The sequence below is a fragment of the Frankliniella occidentalis genome, unplaced genomic scaffold, assembly GCF_000697945.3.
Source record: "Frankliniella occidentalis isolate FOCC.00 unplaced genomic scaffold, Focc_3.1 Scaffold113, whole genome shotgun sequence".
Lineage (NCBI taxonomy): Eukaryota > Metazoa > Arthropoda > Insecta > Thysanoptera > Thripidae > Frankliniella > Frankliniella occidentalis.
In genome coordinates, this window is record NW_026267241.1 from 84095 (window position 1) to 98343 (window position 14249).

Sequence of the window (14249 nt, forward strand, 5' to 3'; positions counted from 1 at the left end):
ACGGTGGCGGGGGGCGGGCGCGGTCAGGAGGTGCCCTCATTAGGGCAAACCTGCCGTAGTTTGCATAAAGCGGAAGTTGGGGGCGTGGAGAGACACCTACCGCAAGAAGTTTGCCGTGCGGCGCGGCGGCGCGCGGGACCCGCCGTGGCCCGCCGTGGCCCGCCCGCCCCGACGTTTACGCGCTCATTGGCCGTTTTGGGCTGTTTTGTCTGTGTTTGCCCCCGTTTCCTCTCGGCTGCCTCCCGGCGCACCGACTCGCCCCAAGTCTCGCCACGCCCCGCCACACCCCGCAACACCACGCCACCACGCCCTGCCACACCCCGCCACGCCCCGCCCCGCCACGCCCGCCACGCCACAGCTTTCTTGCCCCACCGCCTGCTACCTTCGTTTCGCAATCACCCTCTGGCACCTCCCCCCCCTCCCTCCCCGCGCCTCACCGTGCGCACGCACAAGCACACAACTCTTCCCCAGCATCGTTCACCCGGACACCACCACCCGCCCCACCCCACCTGCATCCCCACCTGCGCCCCAGCTGCCCGGGGGGTGAGGAGAAGGGGGGTGGGCGGCGGCGGCTCTCGCCGGGGGACAAACTTGAAGGGTCGGCAGTATGGCACTCGCGGCTCCTGCTTTATAACTCTGCTGTCCGTACCATGTACGCCCGTCTGAGTGTCCGTCCGTCTGTCCGTCCGTCTGTCCGTCCGCACACCAGCCACGTCCGCAGCCACTACCAGCCCGGGGCGCGCGTTGCGCTGACCGCTCAAAGCCCCGCTTTCCGCGTTGCTTCGAGGGCTTTGAGGGCAGGCCAAGACGATTGGGGGCCAACAGTCTGCTCGAGGGGCGGCGCGGGGGCGACCCATATGGCAGGCCGGGCCGCCCCTGACCTGAGCGGGGGCGGCATCGTATGGCGGCGGAGACGGGGAGTCCTTCACGAGCGGTTAGCCCCAGAGTGGTGGTGCGGAGGGAGGGAGGGAGGGAGGGAAGGAGGGAGGTGGAGAAAGGAGGGAGAGACGGCGCGGCGCTCTTGTCTGCCGCTGGCAAGAGGCTGCTGGCCAATCGGAGCAAGGGGTTGGGGTAGGGGCTGGGGGATGGAAACCGCATCCGCACACCCACGCGCGCGCGCGCGCACACACACACACTGCAGTAAAGCTATACGTTCCTTTTTTCTGCAGAAAATAGCGTAATAGCATCAGGCGGGCGAAATTGAGAATTGCGTGTGTGTGTCTGTGTGTGTGTGTGCGCGCGCGCCCGCATGTGTATGTCTTGTTGTAATGCCGGCGGCGCCATCGCAGGCATTCTTTCTTCCTTAGACAGTTTTACTAACTATAGACGGCGCTCGCGTGTGTTGTTTGCAGTGGTGAAGCAGGACTACGACGTGCAGGTGTACGACGAGCACGTGGTGGCGGGCAACACGGCCGCCCTCAAGTGCCACGTGGCGCCGTACGTGGCCGAGTACATCATGGTGACGTCGTGGGAGGTGGACCAGGTCAACCTGTACCCGAGCACGGACGTCGGCGGCAAGCACCTGGTGCTGGCCAACGGCGACCTCTACATCCAGGACGTGAGCCCGTCGGACCGGCACCGCGCCTACACGTGCCGCACGCTCCACCGCCTCACGGGCCAGACCCGCGCCAGCCCGACCCCCGGCAGAGTCATCATCACTGGTGAGCCCCGACAACCACCCGACCCGCCACGCCAAACCAAAGAAGAGAGACCCTTTTGTCTCGTTTTGCTCATAACTTGATTTTGCTCTTCCCCCCGGCAGAGCCCAAGGGCAGCGCGCAGCTCCGCCTCACCGTGGAGAAGCACCAGAGCGTGCTCGCCAAGGTGGGGGAGGACGCCGTGCTGCCGTGCCTCGCCCAGGGCCACCCCGTGCCCAGCTACAAGTAAGACGACCGTGCTTCTTTTGTTCCTCTTTTCCTCACTCGGTGGCTGCGGCGGGCGCCTTGCTCTTTCTCTCTCGCCCGACATTTAAGCTTGTCAGACAAAAACGGGGGCAAATGGGGGAGAAGAGAGAAAAGAGAGAGCGAGCCGCAGAGAAGGAAGCCAATTTATCTGGTGCGGGTGGCAGAGCTGCGCAGAGCTGTGTGACTGACGCCGCGAGGAAACCCTCTGCTCAACAGGTGGCACCGCGAGGAGCGGCAGAGGGGAGCCTGCAGCTGCAGCCGCTGCAGATGGACGAGCGTGTGGGGCTTCTGGCCTCGGGGCTGCTGCGGCTCAAGAAGGCGCGCCTTGATCTGTGACTGACTGACCCCCCTCTGCTGACAGGTGGCATCGCGAGGAGAGGCAGGGGCGCCTGCAGCTGCAGCCGCTGCAGCTGGACGATCGCGTGGGGCTGCTGGCCGCGGGGCTGCTGCGGCTTAAGAAGGCGCGCCTCTCGGACGCCGGCCAGTACGTCTGCACCGTGTCCAACAGCGCGGGCGAGGAGACGGTGCACGTGGCGCTGACGGTGACGGCGCCGCTGTCGGCGCACGTGTCGCCGCCGTGGCAGGAGGTGTCGACGGGGTCCGAGGCGCTGCTCGAGTGCAGCGTGGCCGGCCAGCCCGTGGCGCGGGTGCAGTGGCTGCGCGACGGGCTGCCGCTGCAGCCGAGCCCGCGCGTCTCCATCACCACGGCGCCCGCGCCCTCGGCCGCGCTCGGCGGCGCCGGCCCCCAGCGCCACCCGGGGCCGGGCGTGAGCCGCGTCAAGCTGACGGGCGTGGGCAAGGAGGACCGCGGCATGTACCAGTGCGTGGCCAGCAACGACCGGGACATGGCGCAAGGCACGGCCGAGCTCAAGCTGGGCGGTGAGTTCCACAAGGCGCGCACGAGGGGGTGGAATACATAAATTTGACCCCCCCCCCTTACCCCCTCAGGGCCGCCGCCGTGCAGCCAGCCATCTCCCTCCTACTGATTGGGCCTTGTCCAAAAAAAGGGGTGGGCCAATAAATCCCCTGTCGAATCGGCCCAGCAAATATCGGCATTCCGAACTCTTTTTACTTCCCCCTGCACCGCCTAGCGGAGCGCGCGCACCCCCATCCCCATCTCTTTCCCCCCAATCCATCCCTCGGGTCCTTCTCGCTCGCGTACGCGGTCCGTTCCCGCTCAGCGAGACTGTGGGAGGCGGGCCACCAGCGTGGGAGCAACTTTGTGGTCAGCGCAGCCCTCCTCCTCCTCCTCCTCCTGCCCCGCCCTTACCCTCGCTACGCGCTGTGACTTGCGCTTCTGTTGCTTTTCTCTCCCCAGCGGGGCTTAGCTCCGCGGAGATGGCGGGTCTGAGATAGCTCAGCCTGGCAGCCGCTAGCCCGTTCCCCGCCCCGCCCCGCCCCGCCCCGCCCCGCCGTACTCGCACTGCGCCCCGCACCGCTCAGTCCCTCACTGTTGCTTGCAGACGCGGTGCCCGAGCTCGTGTACTCGTTCTCGGAGCAGACGCTGCAGCCCGGGCCCGCCGTGTCCCTCAAGTGCATGGCGGTGGGCATCCCGCCGCCGCAGTTCTCGTGGACGCTGGACGGCTTCCCGCTACCGGAGAGCCCGCGCTTCCTCGTCGGCCAGTACGTGACCATCCACGACGACGTCATCAGCCACGTCAACATCTCGTACGTCAAGGAGGAGGACGGCGGCGAGTACACGTGCACGGCGAGGAACTCGGTGGGCAGCAAGTCGCACTCGGCGCGCGTCAACGTCTACGGCAAGCCGTACATCCGGGAGATGCCCAGGATCACGGCGGTGGCGGGCAAGGACCTCGTCATCAAGTGTCCCGCGGCCGGCTACCCCATCGAGAGCATCAGCTGGGAGCACAGTGAGTGTCCGTGGTCGTGCCAGCGTGGAGTCGCCGCAGCCCAGTGTGCAATCCAAATTTTGATCGATGACGTCAACCTTGGTGCAATATCAACGTCTTGCCCGTCTTGCCCTTTCTACAGACGGCCAAGCGTTGCCCTCGTCGCGTCGCCAGAAGGTGTTCCCCAACGGCACCCTCCTGGTGCAGCAGACCCGTCAGGGCGAGGACCAGGGCACCTACACCTGCCAGGCCGTCAACAGACAGAAGCACTCGGCCCGGCGGGACGTCGAGGTCGCCGTCCAGAGTAAGTTAAATTCCGAGGGGAATACTCGACCCAGACTGTCGCTTAAAGGTCGCACAGCAGTAGAAGTTGTTGGGGGAGGGGGGGGGTGAGTTGAGTTGTTGTCTAAGCCCGTCCCGTCGGATCCTCCGCACACTTGCAACGCAAGTGTGTGAATGTCGCACACTTGTAGGTGTGTGAATTCCTACTCGTACACTTACGGAAGTAAAGGTGGGAATTTTTCTTCGAAGCTCACACTCTTGTGTCTCTACGTGTACGAATGGCCTTCACACACCTACAAGTGTGCGACATTCACATACTTGTGCATATCACTGTATACGAATGGCGTTCACACACATACAATTGTACGACACTCACACACTTGGGTTTCCCACCTGCAGTCCCGCCCCGCATCCTGCCCACGCTGCCGCTCAACCTGAGCGAGGGGATGCGCGCCGCCATCAGCTGCCAGATCCTGGAGGGCGACCAGCCCGTCGGCTTCCGCTGGGAGCGCGACGGGCGGCCGCTGCAGGCCCAGGACGGCGCCTACACGCGCCGCCACGACGAGTTCTCCTCGGCGCTCATCATCGAGCGCGTGGCCGCCAAGCACACGGCCAACTACACCTGCATCGCGAGCAACGTGGCGGGGCCCGACCGCTTCACCGTGCCGCTCATCGTCAACGGTCAGTCACACACAACGAACGATAAAATCTTCCAGTCATGGAAAACAAACATTAGCCAAACAGCTAAACCAATAGCTAAATACGGTATAACTAATGATTTAGCTACCTAAAAATATTTAGCTATTTCGCTAGAAATCTAGCTACATAGCTAAACATTTATCTTCATAGATAACAGTAGCAATTTTTACCAACATTGCTGAACAATTAGTTATTCCGTATTTAGATGTTGGTTAAGCTACACAGCTAGCTCGTCATTTTTCCCGTGAGGTCATCGTAGTTTATTAATTTAAAATATGGCCTGTGCATGCTGGTTGTTTAAACGTGTCGCTGCCTGGTTTTTGATCGGAACTTGTTTCCTCTGCAGTGCCGCCGCGCTGGCTGGTCGAGCCGGTCGACACGAGCGTGTCGGCGGGCCAGGACGTGTGGCTGCACGCCGAGGCCGAGGGATCGCCGCCGCCCTCGGTCCTGTGGAAGAAGGCGGTGCCCGGCATACCCGGCGAGTACCGCGACCTCGCCCTGTTCGACCACCACGTCAACCTGATGCCCAACGGCACGCTGCACTTCGTGCGCGTCTCCAAGGAGAGCGAGGGCCACTACATGTGCGAGGCCGGCAACTCGGTCGGCTCCGACGTCAGCAAGGTCGTGTTCCTCAAAGTGAACGGTTAGTAGAGAGCGGGTTTGTGGACTAAAATTATCAAAGATCTGGGAAGATAGAGAATTGGACAACGAAATAAGTAAGGAGTTACACCGTTAGAAAAAAATAACTTTGCCACCAAGAAGGACTGTAAAAGTTTCTCGATCAATACAAAGGTCTTTTTTCCCACTTTCTCGTTACTCATGTTTTTTTCTTCATCATTATTTTCCTGCGCAGCGCCCGCGCACTTTCCGACCAAGTGGCGCCAGGTGCAGGTGGCCAAAGGGGAGGCCGCCCGCCTGCAGTGCGCCGCGCAGGGGGACCCGCCTATCGACATCCAATGGCGCCAGGCCGGACAGCGCCTGGCCGTCGACACGGACCACAGGTGAGCGGGGAAGGGGAACGGGGCCGGCGGGGCCCGGGGAGGGCGTTGAAGCTGTAATGGAAATTGGGGGAGGAGTGGTGGGGGGTCAGAAGGGTGGGCGAGTTGGGCCTGTAGCGGAGGAAGGGACGCGCACGGGTTGGAGGGGCTCACAAGTTGACAGGAGTGCGGGTGGGAAGGGGGTAAGGGGCGAGGCTGAAGGGGGCGCCGAGCGATGGCGGGTACATGTGTGCACTTTCTAGTATATACACGGCACTAGATGGGAAGCAAGCTCTGGGAGGGAAGGGCAGGTGGGGTGGATGAAGGAGTAGTGGCCCCCGGGGGGAACGGGGAGAAGGGGGAGTGCGGGCGGAGTTTTGGAGGAAAGAAAGGGGGAGGGTGGAAGGGAGAGGGGAGCGCCACGCGGGAAGGGGAGCCGGGAGCAGAGGATGAGGGGGCTCTAGGGTTGACGGCCTCCCCCTCCATCAAGTGTGTGTAACCTAAACCCGGCCGCGCGCTGTGCTGTGACGCCTCCCCCACCCCCACCCCCACCCCCAGCCCGAGCGCTGAGACAGCCGTCCAACCCATTCCGCTCTCGTCGAGGAGAACGACGCAGCCCTGTCCCATCACGTCAGGATGCTGGTGGATGGCAGCTGTATGGACCGTGGCAGGCAGAGACAAGACAGAAAGGAAATATGGCTCGACGCACTCGACGCCGCCGCCTCGCCGCTGGCTGGGCACGTTATCATTTTATAGCACGCCGAGGCGGTGTGGCTGCTCAAAGCGACTTCTTCGAGGCGTGATTGATAAGAAGCAGTTCAGTAACCAAGGTTTCGGTTTGGGGGGGGGGGGTCCAAATATTATGGGGACACAAAAAGATCAGGACGATCATTGGAGTCCATAGAGAACAACGGGTACCCCGGGGTACGAATATCATTGGCCCCTCTGGACTCTCATGACCGCCCCGCCCCGATCATTTAATAAGTCCACGAGGTTTCTTAACCTGAACGGGCCCTAAAGCGCCAGACTGGCATTGACGTGTTGGTTGGTTCGTCCTGCAGACTCACGCTCCGGGAGCAGCCCAAGGACGCCGGCCACGTGTCCGAGCTCACCATCGAGCGCGCCACGCGGCACGACACGGCCACCTTCAGCTGCACGGCCAGCAACGCCTACGGCCAGGACGAGATGACGATCCAGCTGGTGGTGCAAGGTAAAACACTGGAGAAAAGAGAAGGAAGAAAGGCGTCATGTTTTCCGCTGTGGGTTTTGGTCGTGGTGATTTTGAGACCTGCATCGTGTCCTCCGCGCAGAGGTCGCCGAGATGCCGCAGAACGTGCGCGTCACGGAGCAGCAGAGCCGCAGCGTGCAGCTGTCGTGGCCGCCGCCCTACTCGGGCAACTCGCCCATCTCCGCCTACGTTCTGCAGTACAAGCTGGTGGCGGGTGAGTGTCGTCGCGCAGGCCCTTCACAGCCCCCCGCTCGTTGGCCTCCCACACGCTAAGGGGTCGTCCAGAAAGTACGCCCTGCCCAGTTCAGGCCACTGCATGCTCTCATAACGCCTGGTAGGTAGGCAACATCTTGCCTGCTGTGCATGCGCGTACTGCGGGTTGGCCTACCATGAGTCTGACAGGCGACGAGTTCTCATAATTTGCCGGATGAACCTTGTGAAAAACGGACTTACTTTCTGGACGATCCGGGACGATCCCTAACCCGACCTCTCGGTGCCGCAGACCCCTGGCCGTCCAACCCCATGCGCATGGCCGTGTCGGGCTCGCAGGCCAGCGCCACGCTGAGCGGACTCAGCCCCGCCACCTCCTACCACGTGCGCATCCTGGCCGAGAACAGGCTGGGCCTGAGCGAGCCCTCTGAGGCCATCCAGGTCACCACGCAGGAAGAGTGTAAGTAGCTAAGCGAATCATAGGAATAAACAGTTGACGAACAAAATATTTTTAATAGATCTAGCGTTTTCTGCTCACGCCATAATTTGAAAGATTCGTTTTTCCCCCGCGGCCCACAGCGCCTAGCGGCGCCCCGCAGGCGGTGCGCGCCGAGGCACGGTCGAGCACGGAGCTGGTGGTCACCTGGGAGCCGCCGCCCCGCGATATGTGGCACGGCTCGCTGCAGGGCTACTACGTGGGCTACCAGCAGGTGTTCCAGCTGACGCAGATGGCGGGCACGGACCGGCCCACCCGGGACCAGTACATGCTCAAGACCGTGGAGGTGGGCTCTCAGTACGGAGGGGAGGCGTCGCTCATCGGGCTGGCCAAGTAAGCAGTCCACGCTAAGTCATATATTAGTAAATTTAACTTCCGGAAAACGTATTTTTGGGAAATTTTTCAACTTTTTGGGGGGGATTTTGAAATCGGTTTATATGACTGATAACGTCTATTTTTACGTCGTTTTGGACGTTCTTTTGATCGACCCGTGCTTTTCTCTTCTAGATTCACGACGTACAACGTGGTGGTGCAGGCGTACAACAGCCGGGGCGCGGGCCCCATGTCGGAGCCCGTGACGGTGCGCACCATGGAGGACGGTAAGCCCCGCTGCAAAGCCTTTTCAGCCAAACTTTTGCCGCCTACCTCGACACTCACCCGGTTTCGCTTCGCAGTACCATCCATGCCGCCCGAGAAGCTCAACTGCAGGCCCACGTCCACGCAGGAGCTCCAGATCCAGTGGCAGGCGCCGCCGGAGGAGGGCCGCAACGGCGACCTGCAGGGTTTCAAAGTGCTCTTCCGGCCGGTCGAGGAGTGGTTCGGTGAGCTCCCTCCCCCTCCCCTCGGCCGACTGCGTTCCGCGTCGTGCTGATTCACCTCACTCAGCACTTATTCTGCCCGACAGATAAAGAGAGCCCTGAGGTGAAAACGACCTCCTCCACGTCCACCACGCTGCCGGGACTGCTCAGCTTCACCAACTACAGCATCATCGTGCTGGCCTTCACCGGGTCCGGGGACGGCGTCAGGACGCCGCCGGTGTTCTGTCGCACAGAGGAGGACGGTGAGTGTGCACGCCCGGGCCAACCGGTGGACGAGGCAGTCGAGCGATGGTCGTTGTGCTCAACCTAGGCATTCCCCTGCACAGTGCCCTCGGCGCCGGCGGACATCAAGGCCCTGACGGCCTCGGCAAACACGGTGCTCGTGGCGTGGCTGCCGCCGGCCAACCTCAACGGCGTCCTCATGGGCTACACCTTCTACTGGAACTACGTCCGGGACGACGGCAAGGAGGGCTCGACGCACACCGTGCAGCTGGGCTCGCAGACGGAGACGCACGAGGTGCAGAGGCTGTCGCCCAGCTCCACGTACCGGTTCTGGGTGACGGCCAGCACGCGCGTGGGCGAGGGCGAGCCAAGCAAGATAGCGTCCGTCAGGCCCAACGGCAAAGGTGCGTCAGCGCGGTGAAGATGCCGCGTCAGGGATCCGAACTCGTGCCAACTAGTCCTGCATATATAATCTTTTTTTCCCTGCCGCAGTCCCCGCGCGCATCGCGTCCTTCTCGAGGACCCTAGTTACGCCCTGGAAGCGCAACGTGTCCCTGGCGTGCGCGCACGTCGGTACCCCGGCGCCCCAGGTCGGCTGGAGGTTCAACCAGCGGCCGCTCGAGTCCTCCGGCAGGGTGCAGGTGAACGCGGGCGCGCTGCTCGTCCGCGACGTGCAGCACTCGGACGAGGGCAACTACAGCTGCACCGTGGAGAACGCGCACGGCCAGGACGACATCACGTACTCGCTGGTCGTGATGGTGCCGCCCGGGCCGCCGGCGCTCGCTATCCTGGCCACGGACGCCGACAGCCTGCACCTGCAGTGGACGGACAGCGAGCCCGGCGTCCCCGTCCTGGGTGAGTGGGGGCCGCCTGGGAGGTGGGCGCGCCCGTGGCGCAGGCGTGCGCTGCGGGTCTGCCTACCCTACGGACCGCAGGCGCTTTCCCGGCTGCAGCCGAGAGTCAGCTCAAAGCTTTGACTTTAATGAAGCTGTTTAAAAACTAAGCTGATTAACTGAAATCTGCGCTCTCTGCTCTTGCAGGCTACGTCATCAACTACAAGCGCGACCACGGGGACTGGGAGGAGCTGCAGCTCGAGTCCAAGGTGGACAGCTACGTGCTGCGCGGCCTGCTGTGCGGCAACCGCTACCAGCTCTACATGACGGCGTACAACCGCATCGGCACGGGGTTGCCTTGCGACATCGTGCACACGGCGACGCGCGGCTCGGTGCCGGTCACGCCCAGCCAGGCGGCCCTGCTCACCGTCAACTCGACCGTGGTCACGCTGTGGCTGGACGCGTGGGCGGACGGCGGCTGCCCCATCCAGTACCTGATCGTCGAGTACCGCGAGGTGGAGGGCGACCCGTGGCAGCTCGTCTCCAACCACGTGCTGCCCTCGGAGCGCGCCCGCTCCGTCGCGGACCTCACGCCGGGCTCGCGCTACCAGCTGCGCGTCACGGCGCACAACAGCGCCGGCTCGGTGTGGGCCGTCTACAACTTCACGACGCTGTCGCTCGCGGGCGGGCCCCTCCCGCAGCCGCCGGACGACGACTTCCCCGCGACGGCGGACGAGGACGCGGGCATGTCCGTCAACTTCCGGGTGCTGCTCCCCATCGTCCTGTGCTCGGCCACCGTCATCATGCTCGCCTACGCCGGCATGCACATCGGCAAGAGAAGTGAGCACCGTGTGTGGCCGCACCACCGCGCCAAGTACACCCCGCCGCGTCTCGAAGCTGCCTCGGCTGCCTCATATGTGTTGCTTTAATGGTTGCCTTCCCCTTCCAGAGCTGCGACAGCGCGCCTCGTCGCCAGAGGTCATGCCCCCCATGTTCGGCGGCTTTGGCGGCTCCCACGTCCCCCTGCGTAGGGGCCCCGGGCCGGGCCCTCCGGGCGCCGTGGGTGAATCGCCGAGCCTGGCGCAGCTGCAGAACCAGCAGAATAGGGACCAGCACTACCTGGCTCTGCCCGGCGCCAAGTACTCCGAGCCCAGCACCTACAAGACTGTTGAGTCGTCTGGTGAGCGCCCCTCCCCCGCTCTCTCCCCGCAACACTGCAGCAGTGGAGGCGGTCCAGCTGACGCTCCTCTCTTTGCTCCCAGACTACATCAAGGACATCTGCCCCTACGCCACGTTCCAGCTGAACGCCACCGGGCCGGCCTCCAAGGCGTACAGCGACGCGGGGTCAACGTGCTCCTTCTCCGGCAACATCTACTCGGGGCCGTACCACTCCGTGCGTGGCTCCTTCGTCTACCACGACGGCACGGCCGGTCCGGCCGTCGACACCTACAAACTGAGACATGTAAGCTATTCCCCGGCTTTGTTTTCTACCTCTTTTGATAATCAGCAGTTTTTTTGTTTTTTTTTTTTTGTTTTTTTCAAAAACTCTCGTTTTTAATTTGTTACCTTACGTCTGCTTTGCCAGAAGGAGCCCGAGTACACCAAGGTTCGACGGAAAAAGAGTAAACTCCGCGACCCTCACTCGGAGAGCCAAGGTGAGCTCGGTAAGCCACAGTCCGGCCTTCGTTCTCGCCGGTGTACGCGGGTGCCCACTGCCTCCCACCGTATTGCGGCATGACCCCTGCGGCCCCAACACTCTGGCGCGTGCAAAAAGAACACCCCCGTCGTACTGTCGAGTCGACTTCCCGGTGCACGTTTCATTTCTTTCATTTTTTTATATTTTTTTTCAGAATCGGACAACCTTGGCAGCACAGACTCCGAGGTGAAGAAGATCCTGTCGCTTCACCTGCCTATATCGGAGTACGACACGCTGGGTAGCGACACGGAAGGGAGCAGTCAGAAGCAAGAGATGGCGAGCTTCCGGCATCGAGTGCCTCGAGGGGCGCGGACCCCACGAGGGTCCGTGGTGCCATGTGAGTCCATCAGAGATCGATAGCGGCCAACGCGTGTTACTCTGCCAAATTTCGTCACTTACAACAGTGTCAAAATAAACATGTACATATTGTTTCGCCAGGTAAAGAGAGCAGTAGCTCATCGGACACGTCGCCGGTCGACACACGGAAACAGTTCCAGCCCCGCAAGTCCAAGAGCAAGAGCCAGCTGTCTGGAAAGCGACATGTTCGCTCCAGCTCGGGGTACTCGAGTCACACAGAGGAAACAACATTCAGGTAGTGCGTCGTGTCCCAGCACCTCCCCTCACAGGCTTATAACAGACAGAAAGAACTTTGACTTTGCCTCCACTCCCGCACCCCCCTCTTCCTTCCCCTCCCAATGCTTTTTCCACCCCCTCTTCAACCGGGGCGTGGAGGCCCCCACGCCCGCCGCGCCACGCTTCTGAGTCGTGTCCAACAGTTTCAGCGATCGCATCCAGCCACCGTCGCGGTTCTCCGATTCGCGCTCGCTCTCCAGGGACTTGTCGGAGACGGAGAACGACCAAAAGCGCAGACCGTCGCGGTCCTCTGTGCCCTCCCGCGCCAGTGGTTCGGCCAGCGCCGTGAGAGATCCATCGGCCTCGTTCCAGATTGATGTATAGCTAAGCGCATGAGGCAACGGGGCAGCGGGCTGCCCTTTCAGCCGTCAGCCAATTGTCTTCCCAAGTTTTGTATATTTTTGTTTTCTCGCCTTTGCCTATTGATACCTCTAATAATTGTTCTTCCATTGTGGATGCCAAATGTTTCGTTGTTTTTTTTTTTCGTTTTTTGTTGTGTTTTTGTTTTCTGCTGTGAAAAAGAAATGGCCTATGTTGGAAAAGTACTGAAACCTTGTACATTTTGCGGCCATTTGACATTGTGATATTTAAATTTTAGCAGTTGCTGATATCATACAGCCCCAGTGACTGAGCATGAGAGTGATGTGTTCTTCTCATGGACTGAGTCTTTTCATCTTTAATTGCATTATGCCTCCCAAATATAAGTTTGGAGCAAACGCAAAGTTTTTTATAATGTCAATTAATTTTTTAAAACATCATATCATATGTGTAGCTAGCCTTTTTATTCAAATTTGCTGTTCTTAATGGCACTGAATTTTAATTTTAATTTCATGGTCAAGATAAGTTGTTGCTGTGAATTGTTGACTTGAATTGCTATATAAATGTATGTATCTCAGACTCAAAACTGACACATTTGTCTACTGGGTACTGTGTGCTTTTGATAGATTGCTCACTATGGCAGCTCTGTGAAAAGTGCACAATATATCAAATGTTGCTTAACTGATTGCAGAAGTTTTCTGTCTCTCCTTGTTAAGTAAAGTATTATGTAAAGATCAGACTCTGCATATCAATGTCAACATATGATGTAAATATTGGGTATCTCTAATTGGATATGTGTGTAATTATAGAAGACAATATTTCAACTGTGCCTACAGTGTACATAGTTCGCTAAAGTAAAAATTTCTCTGAAAATGAAAATTTCTTTTTGACAAAAATATGTTAAAATCTCCCTTGCCTTTCTTTTTATTTTTATTAAAGAAAGCAATGAAGTTCTATTGAAACTTAACAATGACTATTATACTAAATAAAACATTGTGAATGGGGCAGAGAGCTTTCCCATTACAATTAGAGAAACTGTGAGGATAAGGAAGGTGTTTAAAGAAATAAAATAACCAAAGTTAACCATTCAGAGTTTTATTGTGCTTTCCATTAGGTGGGCGCGAGTCTCGTCACATCACGGGCAGACTATCTGCTGAAAGGGCATAATCTGTGCTGGCAGCTCAACTCACTAGACTAATCTTTACTGTGCGCCAACCTGACATGTTCTGGACCTTATGGGTGGTTCACTTCACCTGTCCGCTTATTTAGCAAAGGTAATATTTGTTCGCACCAAAAGGTGCTAATTATGGGAAATGGAAGAAAGTCATCGTCTGCTCGTCGGTTCCTGGTATACTGTACCGCATGCACGAGTGCGGGCGGGCTTGCCTATCGCCCCTGTCCACGGCGCCTAACGAGCCGAACGAGTAGGCAACCCGCCCGCACTCGTGCATGCGGTACAATATAACTATGGAAGTGCGCGGCGTGAATCAGCCACCTGGTATAATGTAAATTACCTCGTAAAGTCCCCGTCACGACAGACGCCTTAGAGAGGAGCCGTGGCCTACCTCGCAGGCGTCCAAGCGACAACTCGTGTCGCGGCGACAAGCGGTACACGTCCCTGTTCATGGACACAAAAATGTGGTCACAAATGGGGCAACATACGATGTCCGACGCCACCAGCCACACGCCCCTTTTGTAGTTAAACATTTGCAGCTACAGTCGACATGACCGCATGCCTCGCCGCATGCAGCTTCATCCGAACCAAAATTGTCGGCCCTAAGATCAACTCACGGGTGGGGCAAATTTTTCTTCGTCACTTTTTGTCTCCCGTTAGGCAGGACCGAGCTCAGACCTCGGCCCGGAGGAGCAAGCTGGTAGCCGAGCGTGTTAAAGCGTGGTCGTTGGCAGATCGTGCGGGTGGTCGGTAGTTCGAATCCCATCCGCGGTCATTTTTCCCTGCTCTGCTGGCCAAGTGTCTTCGGGCGTCGGTCACAGCTTAGATCAAGATGCCGCTGAAAGTAGTACTCTGTATTGTTCCGTCGCGGCCAAGTCGGTAGCGTCCGGACCCGGTATGAACCTGGTC

The 14249-nt window shown here is 59.7% G+C and overlaps 1 protein-coding gene across 4 annotated transcripts in view; it reads left to right on the forward strand.

Moving 5' to 3' along the window:
- LOC113217538 (cell adhesion molecule Dscam2) overlaps positions 1–13249 on the forward strand; it is a 15791-nt gene extending 2542 nt beyond the window's left edge. Inside the window, exons 2-25 of one of the 4 annotated variants that reach the window (XM_052270173.1) lie at positions 1353–1661; positions 1763–1883; positions 2266–2783; positions 3368–3775; positions 3897–4058; positions 4436–4717; positions 5082–5378; positions 5589–5736; positions 6774–6922; positions 7023–7154; positions 7443–7610; positions 7730–7979; positions 8154–8245; positions 8321–8467; positions 8551–8706; positions 8791–9090; positions 9179–9541; positions 9727–10359; positions 10469–10699; positions 10782–10981; positions 11105–11174; positions 11370–11552; positions 11654–11807; positions 11992–13249. In XM_052270173.1, coding sequence (XP_052126133.1) covers positions 1353–1661; positions 1763–1883; positions 2266–2783; positions 3368–3775; positions 3897–4058; positions 4436–4717; positions 5082–5378; positions 5589–5736; positions 6774–6922; positions 7023–7154; positions 7443–7610; positions 7730–7979; positions 8154–8245; positions 8321–8467; positions 8551–8706; positions 8791–9090; positions 9179–9541; positions 9727–10359; positions 10469–10699; positions 10782–10981; positions 11105–11174; positions 11370–11552; positions 11654–11807; positions 11992–12172 — 5654 coding nt within the window. In that variant the 3' untranslated portion in view covers positions 12173–13249. Of the gene's footprint in view, positions 1–1352; positions 1662–1762; positions 1884–2265; positions 2784–3367; positions 3776–3896; positions 4059–4435; positions 4718–5081; positions 5379–5588; positions 5737–6773; positions 6923–7022; positions 7155–7442; positions 7611–7729; positions 7980–8153; positions 8246–8320; positions 8468–8550; positions 8707–8790; positions 9091–9178; positions 9542–9726; positions 10360–10468; positions 10700–10781; positions 10982–11104; positions 11184–11369; positions 11553–11653 lie in introns of all 4 variants that reach the window. The other 3 variants (XM_052270172.1, XM_052270175.1, XM_052270176.1) reach the window with 3 other exon arrangements.
- Positions 13250–14249: the final 1000 nt, after the last annotated feature.